Source organism: Diceros bicornis, chromosome 16, assembly GCF_020826845.1.
Source record: "Diceros bicornis minor isolate mBicDic1 chromosome 16, mDicBic1.mat.cur, whole genome shotgun sequence".
Taxonomy (NCBI): Eukaryota; Metazoa; Chordata; class Mammalia; order Perissodactyla; family Rhinocerotidae; genus Diceros; species Diceros bicornis.
In genome coordinates this window covers 7786357-7809847 of record NC_080755.1, presented here as the reverse complement: position 1 = coordinate 7809847, position 23491 = coordinate 7786357, and the positions used below count along the sequence as shown (strand labels likewise).

Sequence of the window (23491 nt, the reverse complement as noted above, 5' to 3'; positions counted from 1 at the left end):
CAAACAGACAGTCAATTTTAAAAATGAATGATCACTGCTTTAATTTAGCAGATAAATTTGAAATGCCGCTACATACAGGTGAGATAAACTAACTGTGGTGTTCATTATCCCTGACCACCAGAGTGAGAAATCTCATTCCAGGCACTGGCAAGACTCAAGCAGGGAAGTCTCTACTTTGGTCTTTCTGAAAGAATCACCATAAATGGCATCCAAGTTCTAAAGGGGACATCCTTACCTGTTTGGTGATATCGTACACTATGACGGCTGCAGCGGATCCACGATAGTACATGGGAGCCAGTGAATGAAACTGTTAAGGAACAATGAATAGTTTTAGGCCAAAGTGAACACATTATATGCATCCCAGATTAAATATAAAATTACTACCCTACATCATTGCTATAGGATCCCTGAATTCCCCCTAGAATTTTCCCAGGGTTCATATTAGATAATAAATATTCCTCCTTGACTGCACATGCGCTAGTGGTTTATAGACTGTGAAATTCACTGTTGGGCAAAGGCCAAAAATAAATTTTATTTTAAATGTTGCTATCCTATGAATTTTCTTTTCTCTGCTGCTCATCACTTATTTAATATGATTGACCCAGGGCAATCTCATTAGAATTACACAGCCGTAAGAAAAAGATGTTTGCCAAGAGGAGGAAAAGGGGAGACTGACACAGATCACAAGCCCCTCTCTGGGCCATTCATGAGGAACACAGCGGGGAGGGCCCCGGGCAGCCCGCCCTTGGGTCTGGATGGCCGAGTTGGTGGAACACAAAACAAACGGTAAAAAAGGTGACCTTCATTCCAAAATGTGAACAAAGCAAGTCTCACTGGTCACTAGAATTATTTACCCCTAAACAGGATAGATAATTATTTTGAGGATACATAATTATTCTGAGGATACATGCAGACTTTATGTATATTTTGAAGGATATGTCTTTGAATATATTTAAATATCTTTGAATATATTTGAAGAATATATTGTAGAGGGATTTTGAAAGTCAGTAAGAAAAAGACAGCTCAGTAGAAAAATGGACAAAGGATATAACATTGATAAATCACAGAGGAAGAGATACAAATTGCCAATAAATTCAAAACATGTTAAATTATAGTAAAAAAAAAACTGAAAATAAAAGCAATGATGAGGCAGGTATTAATTTATTAAATATTAAAAAGACATCACATCCACTGTTGGTGCATATTTGGAAAGGATGGCACTCTCATACACTACATGGGAATGTATTTTAAGACCTTCTTATAAAAAGATGTTCAACATTACCAATCATCAGGGAAATGCAAATGAAAACTACCACGACATATCACCTCACACCTGTTAGGATGGCTGTTATCAAAAAAATAAAACATAAGTGTTGGTGATGATGTGGAGAAAAGGAAACCTTTGTGCACTGTTGGTGGGAATGTAAATTAGTACAGCCACTATGGAAGACAGTATGGAGGTTCCTCAAAAAACTAAAAATAGAACTACAATATGATCCAGTAATTCCCCTTTTGGGCATATACCCAAAGGAAATGAAATCAGTACCTCCAAGAGATGTCTGCACTCCCATGTTCACTGCAGCATTATTTACGATGGACAAGATATGGAAACAACCTAAGTGTCCATTGACAAATATATGGATAAAGAAAATATGATGTATATATAAACACAATAGAATATTATCCAGCTTTTTAAAAAAAAAAAGGAGATTCTGCTATTTGCAACAACATGGATGAACCTAAAGGACATTATGCTAAGTGAAATAAGCCAGACACAGAAAGAAAAAAACTGCATGATCTCACTGATACGTGGAATCTAAAAATGTGGAACACACAGAAGCAGAGAGAAGCACAGGGGTTACCAGGAGCGGGGAGGTGGGGGAAGCAGGGAGATGTTGGTCAAAGGGGACAAAGCTGCAGTTATGCAGGATGAATAAGTTCTAGACGTCTAATGTACAGCATGATGACCATGGTTAATAACACTGTATTGAATCTGGAAATTTGCCAAGAAGGTAGATTTCAGGTGCTCTCCTCATAAAAAAATAAAAAAAGGTAACTGTGAGAAGATATATTAATTAGCCTGACTACAGTAATCATTTCAAAAATGTATATATACAGCAAATCATGTTATACACCTTAAATGCAGTATATATAATTTTTATTTAATAAAAGAGAGACCTTCTTTCAAAGCCACTGTTGGTCATATCTATCAAAAGTTGAAATGTGTATATTGTTTCACCCAGCAATTCCACTCATAGGAACATATACTGGAGTGATCATCACACACACAAAGATACTCATCCCTATGTTGTATATGGGAGCAAATATTTGAAAACAACCTAAAGGTTCATCATAGAGAATTCATTAATGGTATATGTATATAATGCAATATTCTGCAACCATTAAAATAACAGTGAGGACTTTATAGGAAAAGGCATCCTTGACATGCTGTTAAAATTAATCTCAAAGCAGCATATGTATCATAATATAATTTAAGGTAAAATGTATGTGGGTGTGTGTCTGTGTGTGTAGTTATAACATATTTCTCAAAATGTTAATGGTGGGATTCCTAGGGATTTGTACATTTTCATTATAAGAGTTTGTACAGTATAAATTTTTCCAATGATTTTTTAAATAAAATGGTTTTTAAGTTTAAAAAAAGCAGCCATTTTTATTGGGGAGTGGGAGAAGGAGCAGGGAGGGAAGGAAGGATGGATTCTGAAGCTTTTCTAGCAAACAACAAAACCATCGCTCATTCATTTTTATTTCCCACACAATAGGTATCATTGAATAAACACTTGCCAAACTGAATTGATCCTATTTGGAAATTTGGAGCTCGTCAGTTCCCTAGGTTTCCTTTATTGCACTGAAGAATGCTAGCACAGCACTCACAAGAGTGTGGAGGGAAGCAGGCTATCTTCCCCAACTTCACGCCCTGGTGCACTTTCCAGCTTGAAGAGAAATCACCCTAGCACCTCGCTGGTTTTCAGTAAAGGCAACAGGTTGGATGGAGCTCAGGTGAACCCGGGAGTTCCCAGCTGAAGGGCCTTGGCCACTCGCCAGGACTCACTGCAGGACAGCGGGCCATTTGCCATGTGTCCTTTTCCATGTTCACCAACTGCCCAACACTGTGTGTTTGTTGTAGTTGTTAGGCATCAATGAATCTATTTTTAATCCATCCTTTGGCAATCCACTCCACATGGAGAAAACAACATCAGAATTCCTGCCCAAAGGGAGGAAAAAGCAATGTATTTTTTAAACATTCCTGCTTTGCTAAGGGTAAGGAATGAATATAAAGTGTCCTTTTACCTCAATTATATAAAATGCCCGTTTTTTTCAAAATAGCCTCCATATAAGAAAGGTCCACTTAAATACACCAAGTATGTGCAAAATTGATATCTCAAAAAATCAAGATACTTGTGGACTCAAGCACAGAGTGGAGCAAGTTGTGGACATCTTCTGAGACAGAGTTCATTTTCCACTATAACACCATGAACTGAATCTAAAACGGTCCCTGATGTGCAGGTCTCATGCATTATTGAATAGATCTTTGTATATAATGCATTACTTGTTCTTTCCTTCCTCCAAATGGAATCATTTTGAAACAAATCTGCTGGTGAAGCCACTTAAACGACTTTATTGCCAAGGACTTCGGGGTTTTAACGAGTTAAAAGTTCACATCTCAGTTCCAAAGCCCAATAATGCATTGACCAAAGGATAATATTTGTGAAGGACAAAAAGGTAAATCACTTCTAGCCTGCCATGTGTACACTTCTCCCACACACAAAGATAAAACAAAGCACCACAATTTGGCGTCCATACTCAATATGACATAATTCAATTTCCGTAGGGTCAGAATTAAAACTGATAAAACACTCACATAAAAGATTCTTCAGGGAACAAAGATCACAATTACAGGAGGTTGATACAACTTTCTTTTAATCTCATTTTGAAAGTGAGATTAAAAAGGTTATTTGAAAGGTTATTTGAAAATTAGCACAAGAGAGGCCCATTGAAAAATCCCTTCTTCCCTAACTATCCAACAAAATACCTAAAATACCCAATTAAAGTGTTCAGATAACTCTCAGATGACATTTCATTATTTAAAAGAAGCATAGGGAATTGTGAAAAGCTAATCTGTCCACTCAAAAGAAATGGCTATTTATGTCCTTAGCATGTGTCTGTTTGTTTTTTAATTGCTGGATGTCTACAGGATAAGAGGGAAGTGAATGATCTTCAAGCTTCTTAGATTTCTCAGCTTTCACAGATGGATGCCAACCCTGCCCCCACTTCCGTCAACTGACAGAAGGACAAGTGGGCATAACCTTTCTGGAAAGCAACTGAACAATATATTTCAAGAGTCTGGAAAATGTTCATATGCTTTGACTCAACAATTCCACCTCTGAAGAGAATAATCAGAGATGGTCACAAAGTAATCAGAATTCATTCTAGAATTATTAGTTTGTTGTTAGTGCTGTCAAGTTGATTCCAGCTCCTAGTGACCCTGTGTACAGCAGAGTGGAACCCTGCCCGGTCTTTTTACCCCATCCTCTCACCTTCCAGTGCTATATCAGACAATGCTCTGCTGTTATTCATAGGGTTTTCATGGCCAATTTTTTCGGAAGTGGGTGGCCAGGTCTTTCTTCCTAGTCTGTCCTAGTCTGGAAGCTCCTCTGAAACCTGCCCACCATGGGTGACCCTGCTGGTATTTGAAATACCAGTGGCATAGCTTTCAGCATCACAGTAATACTCAGCCACCACAGTATGACAGGTGGTGTGGTTCCCTGACCAGGAGACAAATCTGGGTCGCAGAGGTGAGAACGTTGAATCTTAACCACTAGACTCCCAGGGCTGGCAGACATAGCAGTAATGCTGAAAAACTGGAACCAACATCAATGTCTAACCATTGGGTACTGGAAACATAAATTTGGCTTAGCAATGTAACGGACTACTGAGCAGCAATTAAACTCCTTTCTGAAAACTATGAAATGGCCCATGAGGCAAGATGGCATAGTGTGGTATTTCCCAAGGTCTTCTGCAGAACCCTGAGCCCTTGAGGGGATTTTGGAAAAAAGGTTTCTTGGCCAAATAAGTTTGAGAAACACTACATATAATAATACTCCCCTGGAGGTTTACAATGTATTATTAGTACATTAAAGGTTCTGAAAATTAGTAAAGAAGCCTATTTATTTTCATTTTAATTAAGAATTCCCAATTTATTTTTTGCCTTTTTTCAAGTAGTATTTATTAACATCTAGGAACCTAGTGTGCTCAGAACCCACCTCAGGGGCATAGTATGAAGAGGGAGTCTGGAGACCTGTGCCTGGCTCGACATTGGTTTTCAAATTTTGTAAAACGGGGTTGGGGGGGAGTGGGGTCGGTGGTTCTTCCAGCTCTGCAAGGACACGCATGGCCAAGGTAAGGCGGGTTCTGGTTGGAACCTCTTTCTCTTGCCCTGCTGTTGATTCTTCCTAGTGCCTTACCTGCAACACAAACCTCCCTTCTTCCCATTCCACGCCATCCTGTGTGTGCGTGCACACACAAACACACACACACCACTCAGCACACAGTGGAAAACATTATTCCAGGAAATCGCCTAATGCTTCAGACCACCCAGTCTGCTTCAGGCAAAATCCCTTAGATGCAGGTTTGTGGCATCATAAATTCCACAGCAGCAAAATCCTGCATGTCAAGAATGAGCAGTGGTGAAAAACACACGAAGTTTCCAAACAAGGACAGGCTCCAGCTGGGCTCTGCCAGGCCAGATGAGAGACACTCCAGCCAGAATGTTCTGGCATCGGGTTCCGGAACTTACAGGGATCGGTCATGTATTATGATTTTCAGAGAACGCTCTGTCCCTGGTGGGTCGCTTCAACGCAGCCTGAGAGCCCACGCTGGCCTGTGCCCAGAGCTCAGGTCTCTCTCAGGTGCCAGCCACAATCCGAATTCTCACCCTCCCTATAGAACGCCTCGGCCACGGACAGTCAAAAGCAGAAGCCAAAACTATCCAGCGGTCTACTAGGATTCAAACAAAGAGGGAAGTGGTAGAGGAAAATTCCTGACATTCTCAACATTCTCAGCTGGCAAAAGTTGAATGGAAAAACCATTACTGAATGTTCTTTGTGCCATTCAGAAGGTTTCTGATTTTTACATAGACCTGCTCCACAGAAAAGCAGAGGGCCTATTTAATATGCCTACTCAGATATCCTAAAACCCAACAGTATGCAAAGTTGAGTAGAAAAAGGGCTAGAAGACTATATACCAAATTATGAACAATGGCTATTTCTGAATAATGCTATTGTAGGTAGACCACCACTTGTTTTAATATTTCTGAATTATTTTTTTTTTAATTTTAACAAGATATATTACTTTTGCAACGAGAGGGAATCTTTTTCCCTTTCTCTTTTTTCTTTTAATGTGCTAGTTAACATCAAGGAGCTTCCTCAGCATTTTGGGATCCAAGGGTTGAAGCAAAAGTGAAAGTGGGCTTTCAGCGGTCACCCCATCTGCCTCCAACTCCCTTCTGACAAGGCGAGGTGCCAACTTTCTCCAGTAGAGAATGACACCACACAAGTCCAAACATCTTTCCACAAGACAAGTGTTGGGGGGAGGGCATGGATTAATGTGTTTTAAAAGACAGGGTAATCAGTGCGCATGTTCTGATCCATGGAATATTATATAACACAGAAGTCAAGGCTTTGAAACGCTGTAGAAATATATTTTTTCCCACCTATGAAATACCCAACCACAGGGAACCTCAGCTTTAATTCCCATGTGTTGGCAAGCCAGTAGAATTTCCTAAAAGTCCGAATTATGTCGCACCTCGTTCCTACATTATCGCCGTTTCCCATCACACACAGCCACCGTCTGTGCACATGGAGGAAATGCCATGAAGGCCGGTCACTCCTCTCCCGCTCTCTGCTCTGCTCACGTTGGTTCGCTCTTTCCCGCCCTTAGCCCTCCCGTTCACAGGAAAGTCCCATCTTGGAGGCAGGGCCCGCTGCAGCAGGGGGCGGAAGGCAGACCTCCCCGGAGGCCTCCCGCGGCTGGGACAGCGCCCCGCTGGGAAGGATTCGGATCAGGCCAACGCGGGTGGTGTCATTCACCCCAAGGCGCCGGCCCGGCTCCTGCGCTGTTCCCGAGCGCACGGGCGCGCGTGCGGACCGGCTCTCCTCCCTTCTTTCCCGAGCTGACGTCGCCCTTCCCTGACTGACTGTCCCGAAGGTTCCATTACAGCATTCGATATTGCAGTGGCCTCCACGCTGGCCACACTGAGGCCAGAGGGATCCTGTTTTCGGTTTTTTGTGTTTTTCTGTTTTTGTCCATCCTTTATTAAAAATTCCCAGCCTACTTTTTCCTGTTTATTCAACAAATCCTCCATCCTTCTTGTTTGCGCAACCCAGTCATTTGGAGTTTCTTTGTCTCTCGTGATACATATTTCCCTGAAGACATTCCAAAGGTGTTTACATAAGTACATCTTTTAATAATTAACAAATAACATTGAAGGAATGCCATATTTAAAACACTTTTAATTCCAGTTAAGTGCGAATATTACTGCAGGGCACAAGTACTTGAAGTTATGAGGAATACCCGATGGGTGAGTGTTGTATCGAATTATACTATGCTTATAGGTCCATACCTGCATGTGTCTATGATTATTTCAGGATTAATTCTCATAAGTGAAATTGCTGGGCCAAACGGGGGAAACATTCATAAGGGGCTGGAGCAAACTTGGCCCCAAGAAAAGATGAATTAATTTATAACTCTCCCAATAGTATGTGAGAGCTTGTTTCTTTACACCTTTGCTAACCTTACATATTACAAATAAACACAATCTTTGACAAATTTGTTAGGTAATAGATGTTATCCTTATTTTTTTAAATGTACAAATCACATATTTTTATAGGTTTCTTATACTTTTTGCCATTTTTTTAAATTGAAGTTTTTGTCTTATTGATTTCTAAGAACTTTTTATATATTAAGACTATTAAGCATTTACCTGTCATTTATGTTTAAAATATTTTCTCCAGTTTTTAACATGGCTTTGTTAGAAGAAATATATTTTTAAAATATATATGTGATAACTATATCAATATTTTCCTTAATATTTTTTCCCTAGATGTATTGATGTCATACCTAGAAAGTCCTTATCTATGCTAAATTTGTATAAATGTTCCCCTATAATTTCTTTTTTTTTTAATTATAATTTTGTTTATTTTTCCCCCAAAGCCCCAGTAGATAGTTGTATGTCATAGTTGCACATCCTTCTAGTTGCTGTATGTGGGACTCGGCCTCAGCATGGCCGGAGAAGCGGTGCGTCGGTGCGCACCCAGGGTTCCGAACCCGGGCCGCCAGCAGTGGAGCGAGCGCACTTAACCGCTAAGCCACGGGGCTGGCTCTCCCCTATAATTTCTTATAAAACATTTTGTTTCATTATTTCATTATAAATCTTTTATCAATCTGCAGTATGTTCTGGGGTATGTCTTGGGGGTAGTGACCCAATTTTTTTTCCCCAAATGGTAAGTTGACTCTCCCTTCTCCATTTATTAGATAAACTGCCCTCCCTCCCCTGATTTAAAGCACCACCTTACCCCACACTGAATGCTTATGTATGCTGGTACCTGGCCTCTCTGAGGACACTTTCTTGTTCCCACTGTTGGGTTTGATTCTGTGTGTCTACCCTGTTTTGATGATTGCAGATTTTTACACATTTTATACATTATATTCAGTTTTTTAATTGAGGTATAATTAACATAACATTATATTAATTTCAGGTGTACACACACAGTGGCCAGAGGGATCTTGTTTTTAACTGCAAGACTATGATATTTACTTACATATACCATTGAATCTATTTTTAACTTTTTATGGTGGAAATTTTCAAACTTATACACATATGCACAAGAAGAGAGCATAGCATAATGAATGTTCATGTTCTCATCCCCTAGCCTCAAGACCACCCCTAACACACGGCCCCCAGCTTGTTTCTACCCACTGCTCGCTTCCCACCCCACGCCACCACTGGAATCTTCTGAAGCAAACACCTGACATCACGTCATGACAAGTACTGTTCTAAGCAATGGAGTTGGTAGGTAGAATGATGGCCCTCAAAGATGTCCACCTCCCAATTCCTGGAACCTGTGGATATGCTATGGTACACGGCAAGGGGGAATTAAGGTTGCAGATGGAGTTAAGGTTGCTAACCAGCTGCTCCTGAGATGGGGAGACTATCGTGGATTGTCCAGGTGGGCCTAATGTCATCACAAGGGTCCTTACAAGTGGAAGAGGGAGGCTAGAGAGATTTGAAGATGCTCTGATGTTGGCTTTGAAGATGGAGAAGGGGCCACAAAGCAAGGAATGCAGGTGGTCTCTGAAAGGCAGGATACGGATTCTTCCCTACAGCCTCCAGAAAGGAACGCAGCCCTGCCTATACTTTGGTATTGGCCCGGTGAGACCTGTTCAGACTTCTGACCTTCAGAATGAGAAAGAGTGAATTTCTGCTGTTTTTAAGCTACTAAATGTGTGGTAATCTGTTACAGCAGCCGTAGGAAACACATAGAGAAGGGGAAGAAGACAAACAAGACCCCTGCGCTCAAAAAGCATACAGTAGACCCCCTATCCAGAGGGGGTCCAATCCAAGACCCCCAGTGGGTGCCTGAAACCACCGATAGTATCCAACCCTATGTAGACTATGTTTTTTCCTATACATACATACTTATGATAAAATTTAATTTATAAATTAGGCACAGTAAGAGATTAACAACAATAACTAATAATAAAATAGAACAATTATAACAATACACTGTAATAAAAGTTACTATAGATCTTAGCAACCTCAGCATACGATTTTTTTTCTTTCCTTATTAAGTCGAGAATTTTCACCTTTTCACTTAAACAAAGCACTTTATAGCTTCTCTTTGGCATATCCGAACTGCCAGCATCACTACTCTTGCCCTTTGGGGCCATTATCAAGGAAAACAAGGGGTACTTGAACACAAGCACTGTGGTACCGCACAGTAGATCTGATAACCGAGAGGACTACCAAGTGACTATTGAGGGTGGTGTGGATCACACGGACAGCGTGGATCCGCTGGGCTAAGGGATGAGTCACATCCTGGGCAGGATGGAGCGGGACAGCAAGAGATTTCGTCACACTACTCAGAATGGTGCACAATTTAAAACTTATGAATTATTTCTGGAATTTTCCATTTAATATTTTCAGACCATGGCTGACTATGGGTAACTGAAACGGTGGAAAGTGAAACCACGGTTAAGGGGGGACTAAGGTACATTTTTCTTGGCATGAAGGGTGGAGTCGGGCTGCCTTCAGAGGGGCTGCTTTGGATAGAAATGTCTCCAAACAGCAAGGTCTGTGTTCTAAGGACACTCCAGCTGTTCCTGTTTAGACGTGTCCTTCAGCGCCTCAGAAGCATGCTTTTTTGTTATTAACCAAAGTCCATGTGCCTAATTTCCTTGTCAAGAATGACATTCATAGGCCGTTTCTCTTGTATTTTAACCAGACTTAGGAAATTAGCTGCATAAAAGAAAGAGGGAGGGGAGCAGAGGGGGGAGGAGAAAATATAACCAGGTGAAGTGCCTCTTAGATTCTTACTACATGCAACCCCAGATCGCCCCGAAACGCCTGTGTCCTGCAAGGCTGCCTGTAATCTTTGCCACATGTCCTCTGAGAGGCGGCAGGCAGAACGGAAACTGGCCTCAACCCAAGAGGCACAGACAATGCCTCATAATTAGAAGCTACCTAGGGCGTCCCAGACTAAAATACACACCAGTAAAATGTCATTGCCCAACATAAGAAAAACCTCCATGTGGCAGAGTCGGCATCCCTCCCAGAACACGCCTGTCCTGAGGCGGGTGCAGCGCAGGCCGCTCTGGAGGCCCATGGAGGAGGGGGAGATGCCCGCTGGGGAACCAAGGGAAACTGGGGTCTGTTGTGACAGAATGCAGAAGGGGCAAGGGGCCAGGTCCCCTTTCAGGCAGGAGAAGCTCATCCTTGCTTCTGAAGATCGGCTCATGGCTGAGATGTTTCCCCCGACCTCACTGTTCCTGTCTCCCACTGCCGGGTCCCTTCCCCTCACTTCCAGCTTTCCCATCTCACTGGCTGAGGGCAGAAATGTTAAAGGGTTTCCCTAAAGACTTACTAAATTTATTTAAATATATGGACAAGTCCTTCCTCTTTCTCTCCTGTCAGTGGCATTCTGACACCCAGGAGGGCAATTCTGCACCTAAACTCCTCATTTCCTACACGACACCAATACCCAAACAGCACAACAACCCTGGGACCCGTGAGCGAGCAGAGGTGGCTCTTGCTCTGTCCACACTCCTGCCATCAGACGCCCTCCTTGAATACCACTGTCATGCTCTCCTTCTGTAGTTTCTGTCACCAATTTTTAACTATCACTGAACCTCTTTAGCTGCAACACTTTTAACTAAAGTTGATTCCTGAGGCTTCTTCTGAAAGTAGATGATTTGGCATAGCCCTATGGATAGCTGTTTATCTCATTTTTAATAGCATATGCCATATCTGCAAGCTTCTGATCTGTCTCCTTGGGGGGGCAGTAGGGATACGAAGAGAGGGAATATTTCTCTTATCAGGACCTCAATTTGCACTAATTAAAAGCACTGTTCTCTTGTGAAGGCCGGGGGAGGGAAGCAAAATCGTGTATTTACCCTCTCCCACTAAGAGAGATTCCTACAAAAACAGTTCTCTGGTGGGTTTGTGGGAAGGTGCAACAGGGTGAAGTGTTCCCCTCCAACAGCGAGCCAGGAGCAGATTCCTAGTGTGTGCTGTTTGCTGGTGGTGCTTGGAGCTGGGCCTGTATTTCCCGTGGCTGCAGGGCAAGCAGAAGACAAAACAAAGAGCAGCTCATTCCGAGCTTGTAAGAGGCCACATTCTTCAAGAACTTCTGAAGGTCAAAATTTCCTCTGACTTTAGCAACAGCCTATGAATAGTGAACCACTTTCTTCACCATAGACTCCAGGGCTCTGGAGAAAGGAGAGAGAGCAAAAAAGTTTCTTTTGATGTTTGTCAAGCCCAAACTTGACCTCAGATATTTGCCGATCAAAGGAAAAGAACTGAGTGTCCAGAATTAAACCCTCACATTTGTGGCCAACTGATTTTCAGCAAAGGTGCCAAGACAACTAACTGCGCAAGAATAGTCTTTTCAACAAATTGTGTTGGGACAACTGATTTTGTATGATATGGGCATACAAAGAACGAAGTTGAATCCCTTCCTTACAAGATACACAAAAATTAACAAAACGATCATAGAGCTAAAGGTAACAGCTAAAACTATTATAACTCCTAGGAAAACACACAGGAGTAAATCTTTGTGACCTTGGGTTAGGCAAACACAAGTCCTGGTGAGAATGTGGAGAAACTGGAACCTCATAAATTGCTAGTGGGAATATGAAGTGGTGCAGCCACTTTGGAAAACAGTTAGGCAGGTCCTTAAAATGCTAAACACAGTTACCATATGACCCATCAATTTCAGTCCTAGCTATATAACCAAGAGATTGAAAAAAAAAAAAAAACTATGTTTCTGCACAAAAACTTGCACATGAATGTTCACAGCACCATTATTCACAATAGCCAAAAAGTGGAAACAGCCCAACTGTCCATCAACTGATGAATGGATAAACAAAATGTAGTACATCCACAGAATGGAATATTAGTCAGCCATTAAAAGGAAGGAAGCACTGATCCATGTTACAGCATGGATGAACCTCGATAACATTATGCTAAGTGAAAGAAGGCAGTCAAAAAAACAAATTGTATGATTCCATTTATAGGAAACGTCCAGATTAGGCAAATCTAGAGGCAGAAAGTAGCCTAGGGCTGAGGGACTTGGAGAGAAATGGAGAATGACTGCTAATGGATTCAGGGTTTCTTTGGGGGATGATGAAAATGTTTTAAAATTGATTGTGGTGATGGTTGCACAATTTTTAATATACTACAGTCCACTGAACTGTACACTTAAAATGGGTGAGTTGTATGGTATGTGAATTATATCTCAGTAAAGCTGTTTAAAAAAAATAAAAAGAGGTCAGTAATCCTCCACATGCTGATAATCAACACAGAAACAAATGTGGACAAAAGCATTTATCAGTTGATTTGACTCCCAACCACTAAACCTGCAGGATGGATTATCCAGAAAAGGTGAAAGCATGGCGCAGCTGCTTCCGAGGTGAACCAGGGAATGAAAACAAGAAGCTCATGAGATGGAAGCTTTGAGTAAGTCTAGAACGGGTGAGGAGGTGGGCAGGAGATGAGTTCCCCTGCCAAGGAGAAAGTTAACAGAGAATTCCACACCACAGCTACCTTCATTGGGCTCTTTTTATAAACCATTTTCCAACACAGGAAGGGATCCATCTCAGGCACGAGGAAGTCATGAATATATTTTTAAAAGTCATGGAAGGTCAAACATTATCTCTACAGTTTCAGGTTTCTTAACAGGATATTTCTTTTAGATGGAACATCGTGGAGTGTGTTAACAGTAAAGCTCAATGGGAAAAGATTGAGGGAGATGTCTGAGAAAAGAGGTTGGAAGAAGTTGTGCCTCCAAGGTATACAGAGCAAGAAAACCCAATAGAGGCCTACGGAAGACACAATTATGCCCACCAATTCTTCACTTCTCCATGGATCTATGCCCTGTTTATCCCAATGTAACTTTTCAGTTCCTCTCACTAAAGGCCGTGTGTCTCTCTATCTTTTAACTTTGGGCTCAGCCATGTGACTTGCCCTGGCCAATGGAATGTAGGCCACGTGACATGTGCTAGTTCTAACCCTAGCATTAAGAGGCCTCGTGCCTGTCCCTTGCCCCTCATGCTTTTGCTTTGCCTGAGAAGAGCTTCCTCAGGCAGCTGCTGCCTCTCCAACCCAAGAATGAACAAGCAAGCAGAGCCCCCCAGCCAACACACAGACCCACAACCTGAAGCAGAGTCACCTCAGCTAGCGAGCTCTGTAATATTTTTGCAACTTTTCTGTAAATATAAGAGTATTTTTAAATAAAAAGATCAAAAAGAATTAACCCACACACTGTCATGTGTCGATTTTCAGGATTAATAATAGCATTCTGTATTCCAAATAAAGTCTTATTTACTTAAGCTCGTACTTAGAATTCTACAATAGCTCAATCTTATATTGGATAATATCAGTGTACTCAGACCCGTATAGTATTATTTAATTTGGTCTTACTTAGCATTTCTTTTATTTGCAATGTTTTATCAAATTTTTTAAAATACCAAAAAAAGAACAGTAATAATAAATTATATAATTTGCTATACAAGTCCTTGCATAATGTCGTTTTTAACATTATTACCTTCAATGCTTCAATAATTACTGCTAAATATTAGGAAGGGGAGGACATTTTTTAGTCTGTATATGTGTTCTCCAATTTCACGTTTAAAAAGCATAAAATAAAGAGCTTAATTTCAGAAGTCAATCTATTCAATTTCAGATGTGTTAGAGTAGCAGAGAGTTTTTATTCTAGTAACAGAACCATCGATTCTCCTCTGTGGAATTTGTGACTGTGGTTCATTTGAAACCCAACTTTTATAAATAAAACTATTACAACTGATGCATTAGGAAAGAGAGACAGCTGTAACACTGACTTCAACCAAAGTGAAACAAAAGAATAAAATGATATCTTTTTCCATGTTAGATTCTTAGAATAATGTTGCTCTGATGGATCAGACCAAGAGAATGAAGCCTGAAATTCTTCCAAGTTACTGACATTTTAATGGAGTTATCCTATGGATTGTGATTTTTTTTTTTTTAAAGCAGAAACAGAATGATTTGGAAGCACACATCTAGAAAATGAAGGTTGCATTTCCTGTTGATGAGACATTTTTAATAGCAATGAGGATATTCTAGCCCCCAGTGTAAGTAGACAAACAAAGAAGGGAGTCAGTAGGAGACTCACTGGGAAAGAATGACATGTTGACACATTAGGACAGAAGTCTCAGGTCCCATCACAAATCCTGACCCACGGGAGGTGGAGGACAGAGCTCCACCATAAATTCTTCTCTCTCCCCTGGGGACCACTCCGAGCTGCTATTTACATCCTTCCAGAGGCATCTGCTGACTGACTGCTGCGCTCTCCTCACAGCTCAGCATGAAGCAGAAACCAGCAGAATAACTCATCCGAAGAGGACAGGCTGAAAACCCCCAAAAGCCCATACTGATGCCACCACATAGGCACTCCAATGGCACTCTCCCCCTCAGCACCCATCTCAGTAGCAACAACTGAATGCAGAAATCTTGAAAATGTTAAGCTTCTAACTAATTGCATCCAACAAACAATTGGAAAAGACTTAAATTTTTTAAAACCTCTTTTTTACGGAGGCACTCCAAGGATTACCATTTGCCATTGAAAGAATCATAAGACGTCCCTCATATATGGTTGAATGAAAAGCAAAATTAAGACAGCATATCAAGAATGAACACCCTCTTATACAAAGAGAGGGAGGAAAAGGGGGATCCTTTCACATTTCTAGTGCTCAGAGGGAAAATTAATTTTCCAAGAGTATGGATTTGTGCCACAAACATAATATAGAATTAATATGGGGCAGTAATAGGGCATTAACGGGGACGCCAGGTATGCTAAGCAGAACTTGGTTCAATCGTTCCACAAATAAACAAATATTGAGTAATTAACACATGCAAAGCACTTCGTTGAGCATTAGCCCCCTTTGAGGACACAGAAATCTGTCTTTATATTGTCAAATCATAAATCCAAATAGATTTTGTTTATTTAAAATTATGAAAACTAAGAGGAACAGTAGCAGATTTCTACAAAGACAAAAAGGGATAACAAAATGTACAGGACTCTAACAATTAATGAGACAGAACGAATAGCAATACACTCGAGCGACGCAGGGAGTTTATTTTCAGCTCAAACATTAGGCAAGGTCATCACACGCGTGGTTACGTCCAGCAGCAAAGCTGCCCAAGCGACTGGAACCTGCCGTCACTGGAGAGGCGTGAGACTGCACGGAGACACCAGACAGCCCGAGGGCAACCAAACCAGGCATCCGAGGCGGACAGGGGTCAGAGGGCCACAACGGCCACGTAGATATTGCTCACACACTCTCCACAGATCTACATTCTAAAAAGCACTCACCTGAAATTATCACCCAAAACTCAATCCCTCTTCCCTGAAACACTACTAAGGAGTCGTGCCTTGCACACATAACACTAATAACTACAATAACATATAACACTCATAAAACATATACAGAAGGCCCCCCTTATCCGAGGTTTTGCTTTCCATGGTTTCAGTTACGCATGGTGAACCAAGGTCCAAAAATATTAAATGGAAAATTCGAGAAATAAACAATTCATGTGTTTTAAATTGCCCACCGTTCTGAGTATCATGATGAAATCTCGTGCCATCCTGCTCCATCCCGCCCGGGACATGACTCATCCCTTTGTCCAGCAGATCCACGCTGTACACACCACATGCCCTTAGTCACTTAGTAGTTAGTCTTCTTGGTTATCAGATCAACTGTGTGGTATCACAGTGCTTGCGTTCAAGTACCCCTAATTTTACTTGATAATGTCCCCAAAGCGCAACAGTAGTAATGCTGGCAATTCGGATATGCCAAAGAGAAGTTATTGTTGTTAATCTTTTATCGTGCCTAATTTATAAATTAAACTTGACCATAGGAAAAAACAGTATATGTATAGGGCTCAGTACTATCTGCAGTTTCAGGCATCCACTAGGGGTCTTGGAACGTATCCCCCACGGATAAGGGGGGACTACTGTAATACGAATATAATACATATACATAACGATACATGTAATACTAATATAATCATATGCTTTTAAACATACAGATATAGCAATATAGTCACAGATGTTTATAACCTCTAACAGTCAAATTTTAGGAAAATCAATTCAAATAATTGGAAATACGGTCATATGAAAAATTTTCTATTGCTATTTTGTTTTGAGCTAGTAAGGGGGCCAAACTACAAACTACAATAGTGACTTTAGAGTACCAAATCTCATCAAAAGCAGTCAACCCCTGAAGACTATATTAGGATACGTAAATAAGTGTCAAATACTCTGTTTAGACCATACAGAAATCTCTCCTTAGGAACACTATTATCAAGTGAAAACAGCAGGTTATAAAGAGTCACGATCCCATAGATATGAGATTATCGACACACATAGTGAGATATCTGAAGAATGGTCATCTAATGTCAACCGTGGAAATATCTGGGTAGTGGGATTTTGGATAATTTTACTTTCAGCTGTATGGTTTCTGTGTGATTTTTCTATCAGAACAAAACGATAAAGCTCAGGACGCAGACTGCTGGATTCAAATTTCAACTCTAAGCCTTATTGGCTGTGTGATCTTGAGCAAGTGACTTAAGCTCTCTGTGCCTCTCAGTGAACTCAGTGGGGATAAAAATGGTCCTACCTCAGAGTGCTGAGAGGACTAAATGCGTTAGCAGGCAGAAGGCACTCAGGACAGTGCAGGGAACACAGCAAGCCCTTAGTGCACATCAGCCAGTAGCAGAAGCAGCTAATACTAAGCCAGCTCCTTGTAAAATTGACTTAGTGCGCTCATTAAAAGCAGCTGCAAAAGCAACTATTTCGTGGCCAAGAAGTAAAAACGGAGCAAGAGAACCTCTCTGCTTACATCTAAATAACAACCAAAAACCCAAAAATAAAAACCTGGCAGACCAGCTACAAAGAACACGCAAGAACGTAAAGAAGAGATCCCTGCTTGGCCACCGTCACCCTCATCTCAGGAGTCAGAACGCACAGCTGACAGACAGAGCTCAAGAGGCCATTCAGGCAGCAGCTCGTGCGTGCGTCTGCGCTCTCAATTTAGCAGCAAAATGGAAGACATTCTAATGAGGTTAGCATTTGTAGGCCAGAAGATTCGTCCTAATTTAAAAAAAAGAAATCTTTACATCACCTTAATCTACAAACGCTGGAACATTAGTTTTAAAAGGAGATTTCTATAAGATGAAAATTATATAAACACACACTTGAATTGTTAGGAGCTGATAACAAAAACGATGGATTATCCTGAACCCTGGATTCTCTTCCTTTGAGAGAAAGAGACAATAAACAGAATCAATAAGTGAATTAAATAGAATATAAGAAGGTGGTAAGAGCTACGGAGAAAAATGAAGTGAGCGCAGCAGGGAGGGAAGGAAGGAAGTGCTGACATTTTAAATGGGGTAGTGGCGCAGGTGACATCTGAGCTTGGCTCGGACAAGGGACAGTTTAACCCTCCTTGCTCCATAATTATTAGCTCTGATGAAAATTTTGATTGGGCTGAAAGCTCACAGTTAAGACAAGACATTGGTTAACCCCACGCTTCATTGTTCCTGGCAACCCCTTTCAACTTTAATGTTATGACACAACTTCCCCCTTAACAGACAGTCTGTTGGCATTCCTTATTTCACTTTCTAAATTCTAAAGACATGATGGCCCCGTGGCTTAGCAGTTAAGTGCGCGCGCTCCGCTGTTGGCGGCCAGGGTTCGGATCCCGGGTGTGCACCGACGCACCGCTTCTCCGGCCATGCTGAGGCCACGTCCCACATACAGCAACTAGAAGGATGTGCAGCTATGACATACAACTATCTACTGGGGCTTTGGGGGAAAAATAAATAAATAAAATTATAAAAAAAATAAATAAATAAAATCTAAAGATATGACTTCTTGAATAAATAATCTTCTCCATAAATATTTTCAGCAAACAAAAAGAATTCAGAATAAGAGAGAAGTCATCTGCTGTTTCTGGTAACCCAGAGTGCATTCCCCCATTTTCCAGTAAGAGAACCCAGACTTTCCTTGAGGCACCAAGCCTCCCCGCCTTCTAGCCACAGTGCTTCAGGTGGAGCCCCTACCTCTAGGGTAGGTGTATTACCTGGCCCTACCTGTGGGAGTGCCAAATCCCCCTGAACACCACATAGCATCAAGTTCAGGGGTGAGCACATGATCCAAACCAGGCAGTGAGAACCCACAGGCTCAGAGAGGTGGGGTGCAACTCGTGGGAAAGAGGTGCTCTCCTTCCTGGAGTTGGTAAGGTGCTAGAATGTAGGCCTTGCAATTGCTTATGGGGCCATCCTTGCCACCCTTGGGAAAGGGAAGGAGGTGGGTCTGCCTAAAAATAAAGCCAATCTAGAGGTGAGCAAGCAAAAAAAAAAAGGTATGGAGTTGGGTGCCTCTGACAAGACATTTGCAGGACTTGAACTCTGCCCTGCCTTAAGATAGGCACCCCTTTACATTTTTCTCATAGCTGAGGAATACGTCTCCTTTTTTTCTTAAATCTTTTCAAGTGGGTTTCTGTCACTTGGCACCGATAGAATCTTGCCAAATACAAAGAAGCCTCCAGACACTGATCGCAGTGTTGTCCCTAGAAAGCCAACAACAGCATTTCCTTACCCGTTCCTGACCAGCAGTGTCCCAGATGAGGAATTTATGAAGTTCATTTCCACAAGCCACAGTTTTGGTCATAAAAGACGCCCTGAAAAAGAGAATCAACATCTCCACATTACCAATTACCCCTACAATCTTCACAAAGACTCCCGTTTCAAACAAGTTAAGGTTATGCCTCAGCAGGACTCCAAAAGCTCCAGTCCTGGGGGGTCCACTAAGAAGAAGGAAGGGCAAGCGTCCTGTCACCAAAAAGAAAAGATTCTGCATTTTCTGGGGTCCAACTGGAGGTTTAGCAGGGGGGAAAGGCAAATAATGCATTCAAAACACTGTTTCCAAAAACATTTATCTTCAATTGTTCTAAGATAATATGCCTGAAATCAGGAAAGAAAATAAAACCTTAGATTTTAAACACATACTGTTCTAACAGTTAAGAGTGAAAAGGGCAGCTGGCACTTGGGTGTGTTGCTGTTTGGGCCTTGCAACGGCACAGATAGAAAACTGCCTTACATATCTACCCACGCTATGAATCCAACACTAGTAGCAATGCAGAGAATACAAGATCTAATTCCCATCCTGCCAGCATAAATGCAGGGGTAAAGATCGGTAGCTTAACAAATATTTATCTTCTCTCCACGAAAAAGGAAAGATTTGAAATTCTCAGTAAATAATGTTATATATCATGATACTTTCTTTTTTGCATACTTCCTCTTAACAAGCTTTTCTTTGTGCTCATGAAAGATGTAAAAATCTAATACAAGGAATGTTTAATACCCTTGACTCTTTTTCTGTGAGATAAAGCTTCCCATTTATTAAAAAGGAGCAAGCATCCCCAACAGTGGGACAACAAGACATGATAAGCCCCCTGACGTGATGGAATAAGAAGTACATATATCACCTATGCAGCATTCTGGCCAAAAATGTTTAATCTGAATTTAATCATGAGGAAAGAATCAGGCAAATCTAGAATGTGGAACATTCTACAAGACAACTGGCCTGGATGCCTCAAGTAAGTCAATGTCATGAAAAGCAAACAAAAGACAGGGAAACTGTTCTAGAATCTAGATTAAGAGAGAAGAAAGAGATAAAACAACCAAATGTACTGTATGGACCTTGACTGGATCCTGGATTAGAAGGAAAACAGCTTGAAAAGACATTTTGAGAACAATTGGAGAAATTAAATTTAGACTGTCAGGAATCACTGAATCAAAATTAAATGTCTAGGTCTGATAATGGTGTCTGCATTATACTCCTTTTCTTAGGAGATGCACACTGGAGCTTTTAGGGGTGAAGGGCCAGGATGTCTCCTCTCACTTTCTCATGGCCCAGCTGGCCCACCCGGTCCAGTGTGGAGTCCAGCCCTGCACCCCTCAGCACCCTTCCTGGAAATATTTCCTCAACGTCTCCTACTTTTCCCCAAGACTAAGAGACAAACCACAGAAGTCCCAAGGAGAAAAGCATATGTCCTTGCAACTCCCGCACTATCCCTATAACATACATACACACACCAAAGGTTAACAGTTAGAGAGTTCTAATTATCCACGTACAATTGCACTAAATGGAAATTCTCAGTATTTTTCTAAGTGATAGGACCCAATATTATCAAAACCCACATCTGTCCCATGACATTTCATTTCTTTAAAAGTGCTTAAAATATACATCCCAGACTACTGATAAGAGCAAATGTATTCCAAAAATGGAAATATCTTTATTACTTTTCCCATTATAAAAGCAATATATGTACAAAAAAGAAATTCAAAAAATGAAAATGAAGGAAATAAAATTCAATTGTAATATCACCACTTAGCCACAATCACTGCTAATAAGTTGCTATATGTCCTTCCAAATTGTTTTCATACAACTTTTAGCTCCCAAATTGATCATACTTTACATAACTTTTGTTTCTCCTCCACTTTATATATCATGGACATCTTTCTATTTCTATGAATATAGATCACCATCATTATCTAAAATGACTGAGTATTACACACCATGTTACAGATTTACTCAACTACCCCATTGATGGGCATTTTGGTCACCTATTTTTCTCTATTATGACAATGATTAAATGAATATCCTTGTACCTAAATCTTTGTGTCCTTGTACAACTATTTCCTTGGACTTAATTCTTAGAAGTAGACACGCTCTACTTTGCTACGTTTGCCAAACTGTGGGTTGTTTCAACCTACATGCCCATAGTAGGGTGTGAGACGACCTTTTCCCCAACCAATACTAATCTTTCACATCTTTTCCAGTACGACAGGTAGAAAGTGATATCTCATTCTTGTGTTTATTATGCTTATCAGAAGTCTGGCCATCATTTTCTGGCCATCAAGTGTTGATTGTTCACTTGTATTTTTCTTTTGTAAATCTTTAGTTCATGACCTTTGCCCACTTTTCAGTTGGAGTGTTATCCTTTTCTCATGCACTTTTTGAGTATTTTATACTAACCTTTTGTAACAGTATATTTTCAAAAATATTTTTCCAGTTTAATCTTTGCCCTTTAACATTGTTTATGGAACTTTTTCCATAAACGCCTTTTAAAATTTTATGTAGACAGCTATATCAATATTTTGTTTTTGTGTTTATTTTTGTTTTTGTTTTTACTTTGATGTAAGCCAGATTTTCATTCATTCCTCACTATATTCTAGGCAAAGGGATAAATAATACATCAACCCCACCCTTAAAAAGTTCTCAGGCTTAGAAAACTAAGTTCATGCCTTTAAAATCTTAGAACCATAGACTTTTAGAGCTGGAAAAAACATAAATTATCCAAGTCAACCCCTTCACTTTACAGATAAGGTGGGGGAGGCTGGAATCTGAGACCCAAAAGACTGTCTTGTCCCTGGTCAGAGAAGAGCGTCACGGCACAGTTGGGAAAGATGTAGAGGCCCTCACAGCCAGCCCGAGTGGGGTGAGCACTCAGAAAGCCCCTGAGTTTCCTCCTCTGGGAAACAGGACCCATATCTACTCTGCATGATCTGGAGGGCCGTGGTAGGGTCAAACAGGAAATGACCCCTGTGAAATTCACGACATTTCAAAAAATAACACCTAAAGCTGTGAAATTCTCCCTTGCTACATGGTAAGCCCTGAGGAACAGTTTTAGTAACAGAAGTAATACATATCATATATGTATATTGTGTGTATATATATTGTATATGCACATATATAATGCACACACACATATATACACACACGAGCATGCATGCACACACTCCTCTCTATTCCTGATTTCTTGCAACTAGGCGAAGAACTATCAATATTTGAAATGAAGATTGACAGTCATTGCTCTGGTTTTTTCCAGCCTCTTTGCTAGCTGCAATCTTAAGAACTTCAGGCATCCTTTCTTCTCTATAGATTACCTTCCAGAGGAGTGGAGGGGGAGATTCCGCAATGCTGAACTGACTTTGTTATCTGTGGGAACCAAAATCTGGCCGAGAAGTAACACAATTTCCTTTTAAAAGTCGAAATAGAAAGGGAGATACACACGCACATGTATATGTTCAAGATGTTGACTCAATCTGCTTGAACAGCAAGCCAAGATTTTTCACTGTGAGTCACAGAAGATGATAAGAATGAACTCTTTCGATGCTGAACTGCTGCCATTTCACAGCCTGTGGCCTTTCCCGATGGTAGGTGATTACAGTGGGAGAACAAGGGTGGACTTGGAGACTGGCTCACTTGGTGTGAGTCACAAGTTTGTCACTCACGGGCTGTGTGCACTCAAACAAGTCACCTGGCTGCACTGACCTTGGGGCCAGCAGGACTACTGGAAAAACGGCTACGTGCCAGGGACACAAACTGAAATGGCTATGGGACCAGGGAGGACATGTAAACGAGCGAAGTGGGCTACATGTAAAAGCAATACTGATAAAAATAACAGTAACAAGAAGCAGTGGGAGTGACATGGAGTGGAGAGAGCCTGCCCACCCAGAGGGAGCACTGTAGCTCAGGTCCACTGGCTTCTGCCACACGAGCTTGTGCACCCAGTGCTCCAAGTCTCCTGATTTTAAAAGAGAAGCCAGAAATGCAAGTTTATTATGTAAGAATCTCCTGAGTCTTCATTATTG

General features: G+C 41.1%; 1 protein-coding gene across 1 annotated transcript in view; it reads right to left on the bottom strand.

The window, feature by feature from the left end:
- RAB31 (RAB31, member RAS oncogene family) overlaps nucleotides 1-23491 on the bottom strand; it is a 123835-nt gene that overhangs the window by 37768 nt on the left and 62576 nt on the right. The window contains exons 3-4 of the mRNA XM_058556720.1: nucleotides 19431-19512; nucleotides 236-307 (exon numbers count right to left, since the gene is read on the bottom strand). Coding sequence (XP_058412703.1) covers nucleotides 236-307; nucleotides 19431-19512 — 154 coding nt within the window. The remainder of the gene's footprint in view (nucleotides 1-235; nucleotides 308-19430; nucleotides 19513-23491) is intronic.